This window comes from Chelonia mydas, chromosome 14 (genome assembly GCF_015237465.2).
Source record: "Chelonia mydas isolate rCheMyd1 chromosome 14, rCheMyd1.pri.v2, whole genome shotgun sequence".
NCBI lineage: Eukaryota > Metazoa > Chordata > Testudines > Cheloniidae > Chelonia > Chelonia mydas.
The window spans coordinates 7,018,563-7,033,952 of record NC_051254.2 but is presented as its reverse complement, the minus strand read 5'-3'; the positions used below and the strand labels follow the sequence as shown (position 1 = coordinate 7,033,952).

The window sequence follows — 15,390 nt, the reverse complement described above, 5'->3', positions numbered from 1 at the left end:
AGATGATCCCAGACACTATCACCTGCTGCATGGCACAGGAATCTTAAAGGAGGATGAAAATAGATTTTAAAAAGCAGACATAGATATGCAGTGAGGTCCTGCACTTTATTCCATCATTGAAATATTATCTGAGTGATGATTGAATAACTTAGCCATGCTAGCAATAAACAAACCAGTGTTTATCCACCTCATTTTCTTTGCCTAGAAGTAGAATCATTGGGTCTGTGAGGATGAAGGAAAAAACTGTAGGCAATATGAAAAGGAGTACTTGTGGCACTTTAGAGACTAACAAATTTATTTGAGCATAAGCTTTCATGAGCTACAGCTCACTTCATCAGATGCATTCTCACGAAAGCTTATGCTCAAATAAATGTGTTCGTCTCTAAGGTGCCACAAGTACTCCTTTTCTTTTTGCGAATACAGACTAACACGGCTGCTACTCTGAAACCTGTAGGTAATATATATCCCTTAATCTGTTTGTGCAACTCTCACTGCATCAGTATAACTTCCATGGATTGAAGGCAGTATATGACCCTAAGTTTGCACACTACACCTGTATAACTTATCTTTTGATCGTTAACCAACCTTGTTTTGCATACGGTTTGTAGATGTCTCCAAACAATGGGAGATTTTGAATGCCATATGTTCTGCAGTAACCAGGCGAAACAAGGTGAGTTAAGGACAAAATCATAAACTTGGAATTTCTTGCTATTATAGGCAGAGGTAGGAGCCTTAACATTTCATAGAAACCCTGCCACATTTGGAAACTAAAAGATATATTTTACCAGAACCAACTCTACTTGTTGTTATCTTTCTTCTCCGCTTTTGCTCATTAAGATAATTTGTTTATAAATAGAAACTTTGACATACATATGTAACCTTCTGTTGCTGACTCATTCAGGAGAATTATAATCTAGTGTTTATGATGTCAGAACTAGAGCTCGCAAATAATGGATTTTTTTGGTTTGCTGCTAATGCCAAAATATAGGCAAAAAGCTTCATTTTGGATCAAATAACAAACATTTTTTTCTAACTGTTTTGGTGAATTAAAAAACAATATCAAGTCAGGTCAAAATGTTTCTTTTTGAACTGACATTTTTACGAAAGCAAAGGAGTAGATTCATAAAATTCCGGGAAGGGGACCTCCTTTATAACCTTTTGCCTAATGGTTAGGGTTCTATCCTGGAATGTGGTAGACACGGATTCAGTCCCCCCCTTTTGCCTAATATGGAGAAGAGATTTGAACTTGGATTTACTAGATTGCATAAGAGTGACCAACCCACACAATCTATGGGATATTTTGGTGTGAGTAAAAAGAAAAGGAGTACTTGTGGCACCTTGGAGACTAACCAGTTTATTTGCGCATAAGGTTTCGTGAGCTACAGCTCACTTCGTTGGATGCATACTGTGGAAAGTACAGAAGATCTTTTTATACACACAAACCATGAAAAAATGGGTGTTTACCACTACAAAAGGTTTTCTCTCCCCCCACCCCACTCTCCTGCTGGTAATAGCTTATCTAAAGTGATCACTCTCCTTACAATGTGTATGATAATCAAGGTGGGCCATTTCCAGCACAAATCCAGGGTTTAACAAGAATGTCTGGGGGGGGAGGTAGGAAAAAACAAGGGGAAATAGGTTAACTTGCATAATGACTTAGCCACTCCCAGTCTCTATTCAAGCCTAAGTTAATAGTATCCAATTTGCAAACGAAATCCAATTCAACAGTCTCTCGCTGGAGTCTGGTTTTGAAGTTTTTCTGTTGTAATATCGCAACTTTCATGTCTATAATCGCGTGACCAGAGAGATTGAAGTGTTCTCCGACTGGTTTATGAATGTTATAATTCTTGACATCTGATTTGTGTCCGTTTATTTTATGTAGAGACTGTCCAGTTTGACCAATGTACATGGCAGAGGGGCATTGCTGGCACATGATGGTATATATCACATTGGTGGATGTGCAGGTGAACGAGCCTTTGATAGTGTGGCTGATGTTATTAGGCCCTGTGATGGTGTCCCCTGAATAGATATGTGGGCACAGTTGGCAACGGGCTTTGTTGCAAGGATAGGTTCCTGGGTTAGTGGTTCTGTTCTGTGGTATGTGGTTGCTGGTGAGTATTTGCTTCCGGTTGGGGGGCTGTCTGTAGGCAAGGACTGGCCTGTCTCCCAAGATTTGTGAGAGTGTTGGGTCGTCCTTCAGGATAGGTTGTAGATCCTTAATAATGCGTTGGAGGGGTTTTAGTGGGGGGCTGAAGGTGACGGCTAGTGGCGTTCTGTTATTTTCTTTGTTAGGCCTGTCCTGTAGTAGGTGACTTCTGGGAACTCTTCTGGCTCTATCAATCTGTTTCTTCACTTCCGCAGGTGGGTATTGTAGTTGTAAGAATGCTTGATAGAGATCTTGTAGGTGTTTGTCTCTGTCTGAGGGGTTGGAGCAAATGCGGTTGTATCGCAGAGCTTGGCTGTAGACAATGGATCGTGTGGTGTGGTCAGGGTGAAAGCTGGAGGCATGTAGGTAGGAATAGCGGTCAGTAGGTTTCCGGTATAGGGTGGTGTTTATGTGACCATCGTTTATTAGCACTGTAGTGTCCAGGAAGTGGATCTCTTGTGTGGACTGGACCAGGCTGAGGTTGATGGTGGGATGGAAATTGTTGAAATCATGGTGGAATTCCTCAAGTGCTTCTTTTCCATGGGTCCAGATGATGATGATGTCATCAATATAGTGCAAGTAGAGTAAGGGCGTTAGGGGACGAGAGCTGAGGAAGCGTTGTTCTAAGTCAGCCATAAAAATGTTGGCATACTGTGGGGCCATGCGGGTACCGATAGCAGTGCCGCTGATTTGAAGGTATACATTGTCCCCAAATGTAAAATAGTTATGGGTAAGGACAAAGTCACAAAGTTCAGCCACCAGGTTAGCCGTGACATTATCGGGGATAGTGTTCTTGACGGCTTGTAGTCCATCTTTGTGTGGAATGTTGGTGTAGAGGGCTTCTACATCCATAGTGGCCAGGATGGTGTTATCAGGAAGATCACCGATGGACTGTAGTTTCCTCAGGAAGTCAGTGGTGTCTCGAAGGTAGCTGGGAGTGCTGGTAGCGTAGGGCCTGAGGAGGGAGTCCACATAGCCAGACAATCCTGTTGTCAGGGTGCCAATGCCTGAGATGATGGGGCGCCCAGGATTTCCAGGTTTATGGATCTTGGGTAGGAGATAGAATATCCCAGGTTGGGGTTCAGGGGTTTGTCTGTGAGGATTTGATCTTGTGCCTTTTCAGGGAGTTTCTTGAGCAAATGCTGTAGTTTCTTTTGGTAACTCTCAGTGGGATCAGAGGGTAATGGCTTGTAGAAAGTGGTGTTGGAGAGCTGCCGAGCAGCCTCTCCATCAACCGTTTGGTGTGAATCTTTGTCAATCTCTCCTGTTGAAGCTGTACCACATTTTATAAATAATTAAATTATTGGAGCAGGGACTTGGGTCTCCTACATCTTAGGTGAGTGCCATAACTGTTAGGCTGTAGTGTCTCACTCTTTTTATTTTCTCATTTTCATTCTCTCATTTATTTGCCAAAAAAAATAAAAAGTCCACCTAGCTCTAATCAGAATTGACCACAAGGTAAGTGGTTATAATGCCACTAAAACAGGACCATAGTTCTATGGAGTGAGTTAGGCAGGAAGAATGGAATGATTAAAAGTTGTTTTCTCTTTACACACAAATATCTTGTTAATCAGCAATGATGTTACTGAAAAGTAGATGAAAGTTTTTGGTAACGCACAGTGTTTTTCGGACTTTTCTGGAGTATGTTCCCATAATTGGTTGCTACGTTTTAAGTTCCTTTATTTTTAATAGTACTATTGTATTTCATGGAAAGAAGAAAATAAAATTCAGTTTTCATTAACATAGTATCCAATATTTTAAACATCGTATAATGGAGGCTGTGGTTCTAATACTATTAAATTGTTTGTATTCGATGTTCCATTGAAGTCAGTACAGGTTTACGTACCATCTATAGTTTGGATATAAACAGTATGGATTATAGATGTATGAAAACTTGTTACAAACCTGTAGTTGCTTTTTAAAGCTGAAAAACTATAACAAGGCCATAAAATATTTTGTTTTACTGCAAGACTCTACACTGGTAATATAAACTAAGTGCATATAACATTTTCATAATAAAGTCATTTTTAACTAAAGTTTGTCTTAAAACATGTGAAACTAAACAAAAACTACCATGGCTTATTGAATTTAAGCCCTTTTACTATGAAAATGCATATCATAGCTGATGTTTCAGCCAGATGTGAATTACAGAAGTTACATAAAGCACATGAAAACTTAGGTTTTAGGGCCATTAACTGCATTGACCCTGTTGTCCATTGCTGTGAAGTTAGACCTTAATGAATACTGTCTGACCGTCCAAAGGGTTGTTACCCAGTTTGATTCCTTTTCATCATTGTTTCTGAAATATATATCACCTGAAAGTGAGAAAATATGCTAAATACAGAAGCAGCTTATGTTTCACATAGTACATGATAGAACTGGGCTATTATGACAATTGGACCCAGTTTTGAAACAATCCGTGAAAACTGATGCTTGTTTTCACCATTCCATTTTTAGTGTCCTCATTTGTCACAATACATTTAATTTAAATCCTAAACTATATTCTCTACATATAGTTATATGTAAGCACTTCATAGTAAAATTACCCTGCACAAAGCCTAAGTAAAAGCGCTTTTGCACAGCCATGTTCCATGTGTTGGCAAGGGGCAGATTTGCTTTCCCAGGCTACAAAGCAACATCCCATAGTCAAAGATCTCAAATGAGTATGGGTGCAGGTTCTGTGCAACATGGGGATGTGTCATATGTTCTGGACTAACATAAGATAATTGAAGTGGATCCCCAGTGTGTCACTGTAAGTTTTTTTGAAAAATCGGTTTGATTGACCAGTGTGATATAACTTTTAGGCTTGAACATGGAAAACTCAGAGAAAGTTTAGGCTTGAACATGGATATAAAAATGTGGGGTAAATTGATGAATTTAAAGAAAAGCAGTAAATGAGCTATTAAGGGTTAGTTTGCACGTCTGATTCCATCTTATTAAAGCTGTTATGATATCTTTAGTTTTAAAAAATTAAATACAATCGTTAATTTTAAATCAGGTTTCTATAAACAGTATTATAGAGGTTTACTCTGCTAGGAGTAAAGCCTTGACATTTAGCAAGTTTCTTTTTCAGATCTTTTTGGTCATTGTTTGTCAAACTGGCTGCCCCAGCTCAGTTCAGTGTGGACTAACAAGTTCTAATATGTTTGTGAAGGTTATGGGTGTGTGTGGCTGTGTGTGTTATTTATTAAGATTTCTTCTTTGGTTTCAAGAGGTTATAAAGTTCACTATATGAGAGATGAAGTCCTCCAGTCTCAGGCTGATTAAGAGTGAACACAAGACTAATGTGACACTCTTTGCACTATCTTGCTAACACCTCTCTCTCTTTCTCTGCGCGCACACACACACACACACACTATCTATCTGTATGTATGTATGTATGAAAAATCTTTGAGAGTAAAAAGTAACTTAATCTTTCTACTACCGTAAGTATTTTTTTAATTTGCCCTAAAGATAAACAGCCAGTTACAATAATTTTATGATGTACAGTGGTGGCAATAAGTGATCTGAAACCAGAAGACTATTAAGGAAAAAAGTGTTAAATACAGAAAAAAGTGTAGATTGGAACAAACTGTGTGATGTAGATGCTTCCGCACAACAAATTCTTCTACAATTAACCTATCACTATGTCATATATTGACTAGGACTGAGTGGACCCCATATTCAGTAGATGACCTAAATTAGATAAACAGATTACTTTTAAATATAATTCACCTGTTATTTCAGAATCTTTGTTTACTTCACTTCAGGAACACAGTACAGTATTTAGAGAAATTAATAGAATCTTAGGCACAGATTTAGAGGTAGCGTATCCAATCATGATATAGAATACTTGATTAGTCCTTCAATTAAATGGTAACATTCTCATCTCCCTTGGACTTAAAAATTATACTCATTCTCTAGAAAAGTGTTTCTGACGGTCCTTTAGAGCAGTGGTATTTCATACCATGCAATAGTTAAATATGGAAACATCTATGCGTCTTAGAACTTTGAACTAGTTAAATCTGAAGAAATTTGGGATTTAAAAATGAAATATTTTGGTGAAATATAAATTTTCTTAACTGACTAATATATTTTACATTAAAAATAGCATTTAGAAGGGCATTGATTTTAAAGGTTTCATATTCTACTAGAATAACTGTTTCACATTTTCTGTACTATTTTAATGTATATTCATTAAGACTCTGATCTTGCAGACTTACGCATGTCTGCAACTTTAAGCATGTGTAGTCACATTGAAGTAAATCAGACAATTCACTTGAGTGAAGATACATGCATATGCATTCACAGGATTTGGAGCCTTAAATCCCAGTCTTGCAACTGGCTCCACACAGGGCCCCTACGCCCATACAGAGCCCTATTGGCTTCAGCAGTGCTCCACATTGACACTGGGGTCTGCCTGCACAGAGCCAGCTGCTGCATGAGGGCTTTGTGATGGATTCTGTCCTCTGTCGTGTTGTGAACAGAGCTTTTTGCATAAGATCACTTTGAAAGGCTGCTCACCGTAGTCTTGCTTCAAAACTCAGCTTTCAGAGTACTCTTTTACTGAAAGATACATTTTTCTCAGATGTTTAGCCTCAGATTTTAGAACCCAGAATACGAGAACCATTAACAGAACATTTATGAGGAAACATTTTGAGACAGGTCTATCGGATATAGTACAGCAATGGCTTTTAAAACTCCAACCCATTTCAGAATTGTGTCCTTAGTTTGGATGAAAACTAATGGTGAATTTAAGAGCTGTGGTTTTTTTTTTTTATTAGATTACAGCTACACCTGCTTCTCAATTACCTGTGATAACAGAGTGGCCTTGTTTCCAATTTTGTTTTATTCCTTATCTTTGAGATATGAAAGATAGGCCAGGAGGTGGAAAGAGCTGTGTGTCAAAGAAGGCCCAAATGGTTCTGATGCATCTTGGGTTTGATTTTCAGTTTAATAGCAGCAGTCTTAAAAAAGAATGTAAGATTTGACAAAAGGAGCTTGCAGACATCAGCTGGCACATGAAATCATATAATACATGTCACACTGAACCCTCACAGCTTCCACTGGAACTTGTGGCTTTTTTCTTCCCTTTTTTCCTCAAACAGAGATGAAGTCATCCTGATAAACTTCTCTCTCTTTCTCCCCCTCCTTTTTTTTTTTTTTTATCCGTAGAGGCCTTTATGTTTTTCTAATAATTGGCAGCAGAGGTACAATTTTTCCTCTCTTTTAAGTGATGAATAGTTGGCCCTAGATCAAAGACAAGCCCTTGTGGTTTTCTGGCTGCCACAAAAGGGCGTTGGAATTGGCACAGATCCCAGCTGCTTAGTGATAGGCATGTAGATGAGGTGCCAAGCGTAGGGGTCAGTGGCAAAGTGTCTGTACACATTCTTCATCTGAGCTAATCTGGTTTCCTTTTGTGTGTGTGTGTCTATTTCAGGCCAACAGCAGGTTGAAGCAGATTGAAAAGGAATACAGTCAGAAGTTGGCCAAATCTTCACAGGTAGGCAACATGAAAACAAAAACCTCAAATTAGTAAGCTTGGTTTGGAAACTTAAAATGAAAAATGTATTTACTTCTATTCTGGAACTTCATTTTTCTTATGTCCAAAACTCCCTGCTACTCCCCCAAAATCAAATATCAATTGCCTTTCCCAAATTTTATTACTTAAAAAAAACAAACAGAAAATTAAATGGATCAATTAAAGCCTTTTTTTTAAGCTTGATGTTTCTTAGCTATTGGGAGTCAGATCCTGCCGGGAGCATGAGCACCATTGACTCCCACTGCCAGTTAATGAGAACTCAGGCAAAATTGGCCCTGTATGCAGGCCTGCATAACCATGCATCTTGTAAAAACAGCAAAGGTTGCTTGCACAATCATAAAGTGTATAGGCTATTACAAGGTGGTTCTTGGCCACGTATCTGATGACAGGATTTGAGCCCAACTATGCAGTTTTGATGTTCACCGTTTGTAGGGCTTTAACCAATCCAATCATTTTGCTGAATGCTGACACAGCTTTTTAACATCCAAAACATTTTAAAAGAATTCTAGATTACATCATGACATAAAAGCTAACTGCTTTTTCTTAATGGAGGGAGTTTTTGTTCATTAATGTAAAATGTTTTTTTGATGACCCTTGACGTGGGAACTGAAAATGTATATTCAGTTTACCCTTACAGTTAAAGTCAATCAAAAAAATGGCGGTCGTAAGCAATTCTTCACAATTGCTTTTGAGTACTTTAAACCTTCATTTTAACTTGTGCATGGAATTGAAACCTAGGCTACATCTACATTGCAGACTTCTGCTGGACCAGCTAGGTTGATCGGGGGAGTGAAGAGGTGTGACCCATGACTGAGATAGCTGGTCCAGCAAAACCCTCTAGTGTAGATGCAGTTACAGAGTTAAAACTGCGCGTTTACTGGTATAGCTTCCTTTGCTTGGTGCAGGAGGAGGTAGTGGTAGAATAAACTATACCAGTAAAAGCACGGCTTTGTCTGTATAAGCTGCGCCAACAGGAGCAGGAGCACTTAGCCAGTGTAGTATATTGGTACAGCATACCAGTCAAATGCTCCTAGTGCGTGGTTTTAGACGATGATAGAATATGTAGATGCAATTGAAGATTAAAATTTTAATAGTGTAAAAACTGTCATGAGGATTTGCATGTAGCCATCATTCTTCTCTAAGAAGCAAGAGTCTCACAACCACAAATGAAGACTTGTTTGGTTATAAAGGTTTATTCTCAGCAAAAGTAATATTGGTCAAATATTCCCTTAATGCCAACAAATATAAGGAATGTTTCAAGGTTCCACATACTAGGCAGCAACATGGAAGTTTCAAATCATCTCTTTTACTGTTAAGCCAGAAACATGTTGCAGTTTATTAATAATAATGAGTCTGAATTTTTACCTTCAAAAGTCTTTCTTTTTAAAGTAACATCACCAAAACTGTGGACATAAATACCGTGGTGGGATATGATAGGACTCTCAAGTCTGCTGCACTAAAAACTTAGGGCACTATACATTTATTAAAAAACTTTGTAAATATGTTTTATATAGTTATGTCTAGATAAATAATATGCATTTCTAAAATAATCTAAATGCATATTTCCTGTGCATGCATTTACATGAAAGTGGGATGAATGACTAGAATGCTAACTTTAAAAACTTCCTTAAGAGTCTTTTTATAAAATCCTCTTGCATTTGTTATGTCACCATGAAGAGAAATAAAAAGAAAACCTCAAAAATAGATTGATATAATCCAGAAAGTTTGACATCAATGTAAAGAAATTCAGGCCTGAGGTTAAAGTTCCATTAGCTACTAACTCTGTAATACCTTGCTATGTCTATGGCGGGTGGGGGATATCTAAACAGCTCTGAATATGTAAAGGTATAAACATCAAGGAGGGAGAGAAATAGCTTAGGATGTTACAAAGAGAGTATATGAGTAATAAGGAATAAAACTGTGAAACTAAGATAATGAAAATTTAAACTGAAGATCAGGACAAACTTCATAGTAATGAAATTTATTAGACTATGGAATAGTCTCCCAAGAGAAGTGGTTTGAGACCCATTTAATGAAACTGGACATTGCATTAACAAATATACGGTAAGGAATGTCCTTTATTACAGGGAGTTGGACTAGATGACCTAATCAATCTTTTACATTTCTACTTTTGGTGATTCTGAGACAACCATTGTAAGGGGTTTCTAAACAGTGGCTGATTTTACAGACCATACATTGTATGCTACAGTTATTTGACACAATGGGTGAGTTAAAAATGGGATTTGATTCTGAATTCCTTTACTTTTGTGGGTTTGAATCAGACCCTTAGTGTTGTTTGAATATATTTTTTGTAGCTTAACGTTAATAATAGGTCATTTGTAACTTTCATTTGGTTATGTTGCTGACATCGGCCTAATCTTACTCTCTGTGGCCTCTTGGAATATTCACTTTTAACACCCACACAAAGAAGATATTCCCGGAAATTCTCTCTGAAGTTTATACAAAATAAACAATTAGATTTTTTTCCCTGAGAATTACTGCCCAAAGCCATTCCTTGTCTGTCAACTTTTGTCAAGATTTTCTTAAAACGTTTTTAAAATGTTTATGTATGTCCAGGTTCTTAATCCAGTAAACTTCTAGTAGAGGAAGTCTACCAGTATGTCAGTGCTTTCCTCTCCTACTGCTGCATTTTAACCAACTTATTATTTTTTGTTACCCTAAATAAAATGGACAACATTCAGCAGATACATAGTGATATAACTACCCATTGGTTGTAAATGGCAAAGTAATATAATTTATACTTATTTGGTATTTTCTGTCAAACGAGTGCAATTTACATTTGTTACCACCCTCTTCTACTTCCGTTTTAAATACCCCGTAAATGCCAGTTTGGTGCTAATTTTCTGACCCACTCTACCATTTATATTGCTGCTGAATTCAGACTACAAACTTTTATTGGAGTTGTATTTGCTCAGATTAGCTCTACATTTGTGCCCATTGATTTCACTGGTAGAAAACGTTATCTCAGTATTTAAATATAGAATTGAACATTTCTAAAGGACTGGATAGCAAGTTCTTATGTAGGTTCTTATATTGCTCGATATCATCTGGTCATTTATAATCTTTTTTTACCTTTTCAAAGATAATTTCCTTGTTACTGCAGGCACCTAATAATACCCAAATAATGTAAAACTTAATTTTCCACATAAAGGAGAACATTTTTGATCATTTATCATTCTTGATAGATATTGCCTTTCTCTTAATTTACATTTGTATTTTACAGAAGTTACTGATATTTATACCCCATAATGTTCTCTGCTCATGTAGATGAAGGAATTAGAGATTCCTCCAATATCCGTGCCCTTATGTTTTTACGGACAAGTAGTTTGCCCCTTAAAAATTATGAAAGCATTAAGTCTAACCAGTTGTCACTTAAATAAGGGTTCAAAGGGATACTGTCCATATGAAACTGGATACTGGTAAAAGTTTAGATTATTAACAAGATAAGAAATGTTAATTTTGCAGTTTATGTCATTTGTATATTTTGGCATTTCTGTCTGCTGTGACTGAAACTGGCAGGATCAATTTCACTTTTTATTTATAGTCTATCTCACTTCCTGGTTTTCATCCATTAGCAAACTGTAGGGAAATGAATTCACAATACATTCATTTAAAAAATTACTTCCCTTCGCCTCTCCCCATGATTCCAATATTTTTATTTAAAAATATTTTATAACATTATTTATAATCCTATCAGATATACATCTGAAAGCTCCTGTTTTTCTCCTAAATAAATTAAATAGTGTGGTCTTAAAATAGTTGTGTCTCTTCACAGTCTAGGGGCCCAGTCCTGCAAACATTGAAGCATGTGTGAGTAGTACAGTTATTATCACTGGACTATTCATATGCTTAAGTGTTTTCAGGATTGGACTCTATGGCCCTAATAGAGCAGTTTATCTTTAATCACATCAGTAGTTGCATTGATGTCAATGGGACCGCTCTCATGCTTAAAGTTAAACATGTGCTTAACTGCTTTGCTGGATCAGGCCACTTGTGTCTAAGCATAGCTTTCTATAATATATGTCCCCGAAGTGTGGCTTAATATGGCTTTCTACAGTGATAAAAAGGGTAAAACAACTAGATTTCAGATAGTCAACAAATCACGGGTGTTTCATGTAAAAAGTCCATGGGCATTGAACCAGACCTCAAATTTATTGTTAAATAAAATACATTACTCCCAACAACACAGGGATGCCCTGTCAAGTTTAACATTTCAGTGAAGTATGTAAAGTACACCTTTTTCTTATCTACAGTATCAACTATGATATACCTTTCAAACAGACAGAGAGCTATTAGCATGTTTATTTCATTGTTCTTTGATTGTTATATTGTTATTTATATTGTTATTGTAGAAAGTTCTGAAGCCGTGTTAAAAATCCCAACAAGTCATTTCAATGAAGTGGAAAACTGGAAACATCTTATATGTTTGAGATCACAGATGTGCTTTGTTCTGATGAGTAAATATTATGGAATGTTATAGTGGAAAACTCTTCCAAATATTTTGTGTTCAGCAGTTTTATGCCATTCACAGTTTTATTATATTCCTTTCCTCTGTGTGGAATTTCATGCTTGCCAGTGTGTAATATGTTAATTTAAAATATTTAGTTTGCACAGTGGAGTTTGCCAACTCCATTCTTGTGTCAAGTATAAATACATGCAAAATACATACCTCTCACTGAACAAGGAGTTTTAGCACGCTGTTTTCTTTTTAGATTGTAGCTGAACTTAAGACAACCATTTCCTCTCTGACAGAGGAGAGCAGCCGGCAGCAGCTTGCTGCAGAAAGGCGGCTCCAGGATGTTGTACAAAAGTTTGAAGATGAGAAGCAGCAGATGATTAGAGATAATGACAGAGCAATCAAGGTAATCTGCGGAGTTCAGTCACTGATGCTAGTAGCTGTTTTCGTGTAATTAAAATTTGAAATCATGGCAGTAGGCAAATGAATGCAGGTATCATTCTTGTTCATACAGCATTCGGTAATTACATTCACTGGACTTTGACTTTGATGTATCCAGTGACTCAATCTAACTTTCCTCTAGGAGTTCATATGCCTGCATAAAAAGTCACTTTTTGGCAAGTCCAATCCATTTACATGAAGCAAATGTTTGAAACTGCCCTGTTCTTTTTCTTGGAGACCTAGTTTAAGATATTCTCATATAAACTCATTCATATATTTAAGCATGTTTTCAGCATGATTCTGTATGCATTTATAAATATTGGTCCGGATCTACAGCTACTGTAAATCAACACTGCACCAGTGACTTCAGAAGAGCTATACTAGTTTGCACTAGCTCAGAATCTGGCCCACTTGCTCAACTTCTGAATTAAGGCCTTGGTTCAGCAACATATCCATTTCCAAATTCAGCTCATGCTTAAGGGGTTTGTTGAATAGGAATGGAATTAAGCACATCTTTAAATATATATTCTTTTGTACCAAACTCTTTCATTATATTTCTGCATAATATAAAAATAATAGTTAAATTCTCCAGTCTCTTTTTTCTTTTCTTTTTTAAGCTTTGAAAACCTGATCTTGAGACATAGCCTGATTCCCAGTGACTTCAGAAATTATGCTTATATAAGCAGAAGTGCATTTTTCCTGGTTTTTGGTGCTCAGATGGTAGGAAGTTTCTAGTTAAAGCATTTTCCTCCCCTTAGAACAGAGTAGAGCAGATGAGTTTCTGAACCAAGCAACATTTAATCTGTGAGGGTCTGCACCTAAAATTCATAAATAAACACAGTTTAAAAGGATAAACCTCTTCTTCCTATGTTTGTAAGAAAGGCTTTTGTTTGTATTAAACAAAAAAGCTGTTTTGCTAGGGGAAGGGGCTTGGGCTATATGAGAGAGCTCTACAGAAGTTTACCTATCAGAACCAGGCTACAACTGATCTTGTACTCCATATTTTAACAATTTGCATAATGAAATTCACACTGACATTGCTATCTTGTCTACACAATGTTCCCTTTCACTTTGTTTTCATAAATTGTTTCATGATATTTTTCCTGTATGTTTGTGTAAAGGGAGGAAAGTTTTCTTTGCTATCATTCTCTAGTCTCTTCTGTTAATGGTGTTAGTATATAGATGTTGATTGTAATCTCTTACGTAAATCTGATTATTACAAGTAGCTCTTATTAGCTCAGTGACCCCAAAACCAAGTATAGTTAAGGCACGTGTTACAATTTTTTGGAATTTAATAATATAATTTATTTTTAAATGAAGAAAACTATGTATTAGTAGTAGTCTAGTCAAGAACCTCTCATCTTAAAAGTGACTTTTTGAATGTACAAGAAACCCTGTGACTTCAAAGGGTGCTCTAAATCATCAGAAATATGCATATATTAAACAATTCTCATGTATTATGTGCCCTAGAAGGGCATAAGTTGAAAAAAAAGTCTCCCAAAATGCTTATCTGTTTTCTTCTGAGGATCTGATCCTTTTCAGCAAATTACACTGTTAAACTTATGGCAAGATCAAGTAATTTATTTTACCAATCTAGTAAAAATGGAAGGATGGGAAATAATTGAGTGGCTACTAAATATCAAACATTAATAATTGAATAATTGTATGACCTTCTTAATGTGAATCCTTTACTGTGTGTGAATTTATCATATATTTCATGTTTCATCCTCATGAGCAAAAAATATACAATGAAAAAAGTATGGATAATGTAACCAAAAGGGGCCAAAGGGGAGTTCTGCACTGTGCTGCAGCGCTGGGTCCTCAGGAACTTTTGGGATCTCACACTGCTAGCATATTCCATGAGAGCCCTTTGGTTTGTGAGAAAAGTTTCCAAGTGTTACACACAGAGTTCTGGAGCTCTGTTTTAGCATTACTAATACTGCACTGGAAACAAGTCCTTCTTTTAAAGCCCTTGTACTGAAGGAGCCTTATCATGAGGGCAGATGTCCAACAGAGACTTCTTATCAAGGAGACCTGCTTTTAAACATGCCTGGAGGCATAGAAAAGAGGCTTTTAAAGCACTGATCACTTAAGCACATTTCAGAACTATTTCATATGCTTAGGGTTAAGCATGTGCTCAAGTGTTCTGCTGGATAAAGGCCCTAGCCCCCAATTTGTGTTTAGAGCGTAAAGTTGCTCATTTGCGAAAGTAGGTCTCTTAGAAATCTAGCCTTTGTCACTTCACCTGCATTATAATATATGGTGAGGTAGAAGAGCTTGAGAGATAAAGAAGCATTTTATAGATGATATGAAATAAATTTTTCAGAAGACTGTTGTCAGAAACAGGGGTATTTGCTACAAATAGCATTGTTGATTGAAACGAACATTGAGGAACAGACATATTGCAATCTCCTTTATCTGGAATTAGCTGACATCTCATGAGACCTTTCAATTACTATTACCTTTTAAAGGAAGAACATTCTTGAAGAGAGACTGAGTTGCTCTGAGATGTTTCTTGAGTGGTCACTTGAGTGATTTCCAAATGGGGATGTCACAGTAGATGAATTTGCTTCCAGTGATGATGACAAAACCTTCTGTCAGACACACAAAATAAGAAATAAAGTGAAATTGACAGAGAAAGAGAAAACATTTCCCTTCATTGAAAGTAAAGTTTTATATGTACCTTCCCCACAGTCTAAAAAACAAAAGGTTTTTATGCAGTGATTCTGCATTTCTCCTTAAATTCTAGATTGTCTACTATCCTACCAAGTTTCTACCAAAATATCCTTATTTTATAAATATATC

At 36.7% G+C, this 15,390-nt stretch overlaps 1 protein-coding gene across 9 annotated transcripts in view; it reads left to right on the top strand.

Moving 5' to 3' along the window:
* CEP112 (centrosomal protein 112) overlaps positions 1 to 15,390 on the top strand; it is a 360,739-nt gene that overhangs the window by 241,384 nt on the left and 103,965 nt on the right. For 8 of the 9 annotated variants that reach the window (XR_005227706.2, XM_007055085.4, XM_037914554.2 and 5 more), the window contains 2 exons: positions 7,566 to 7,628; positions 12,401 to 12,550. The exons of the other annotated variant lie outside the window; for it this stretch is intronic. Coding sequence is in view for 7 of the 8 variants with exons in the window: in XM_007055085.4 (XP_007055147.2) it covers positions 7,566 to 7,628; positions 12,401 to 12,550 (213 nt within the window). In the remaining variant the exon portion in view is untranslated. The remainder of the gene's footprint in view (positions 1 to 7,565; positions 7,629 to 12,400; positions 12,551 to 15,390) is intronic. 9 annotated transcript variants of the gene reach the window in all.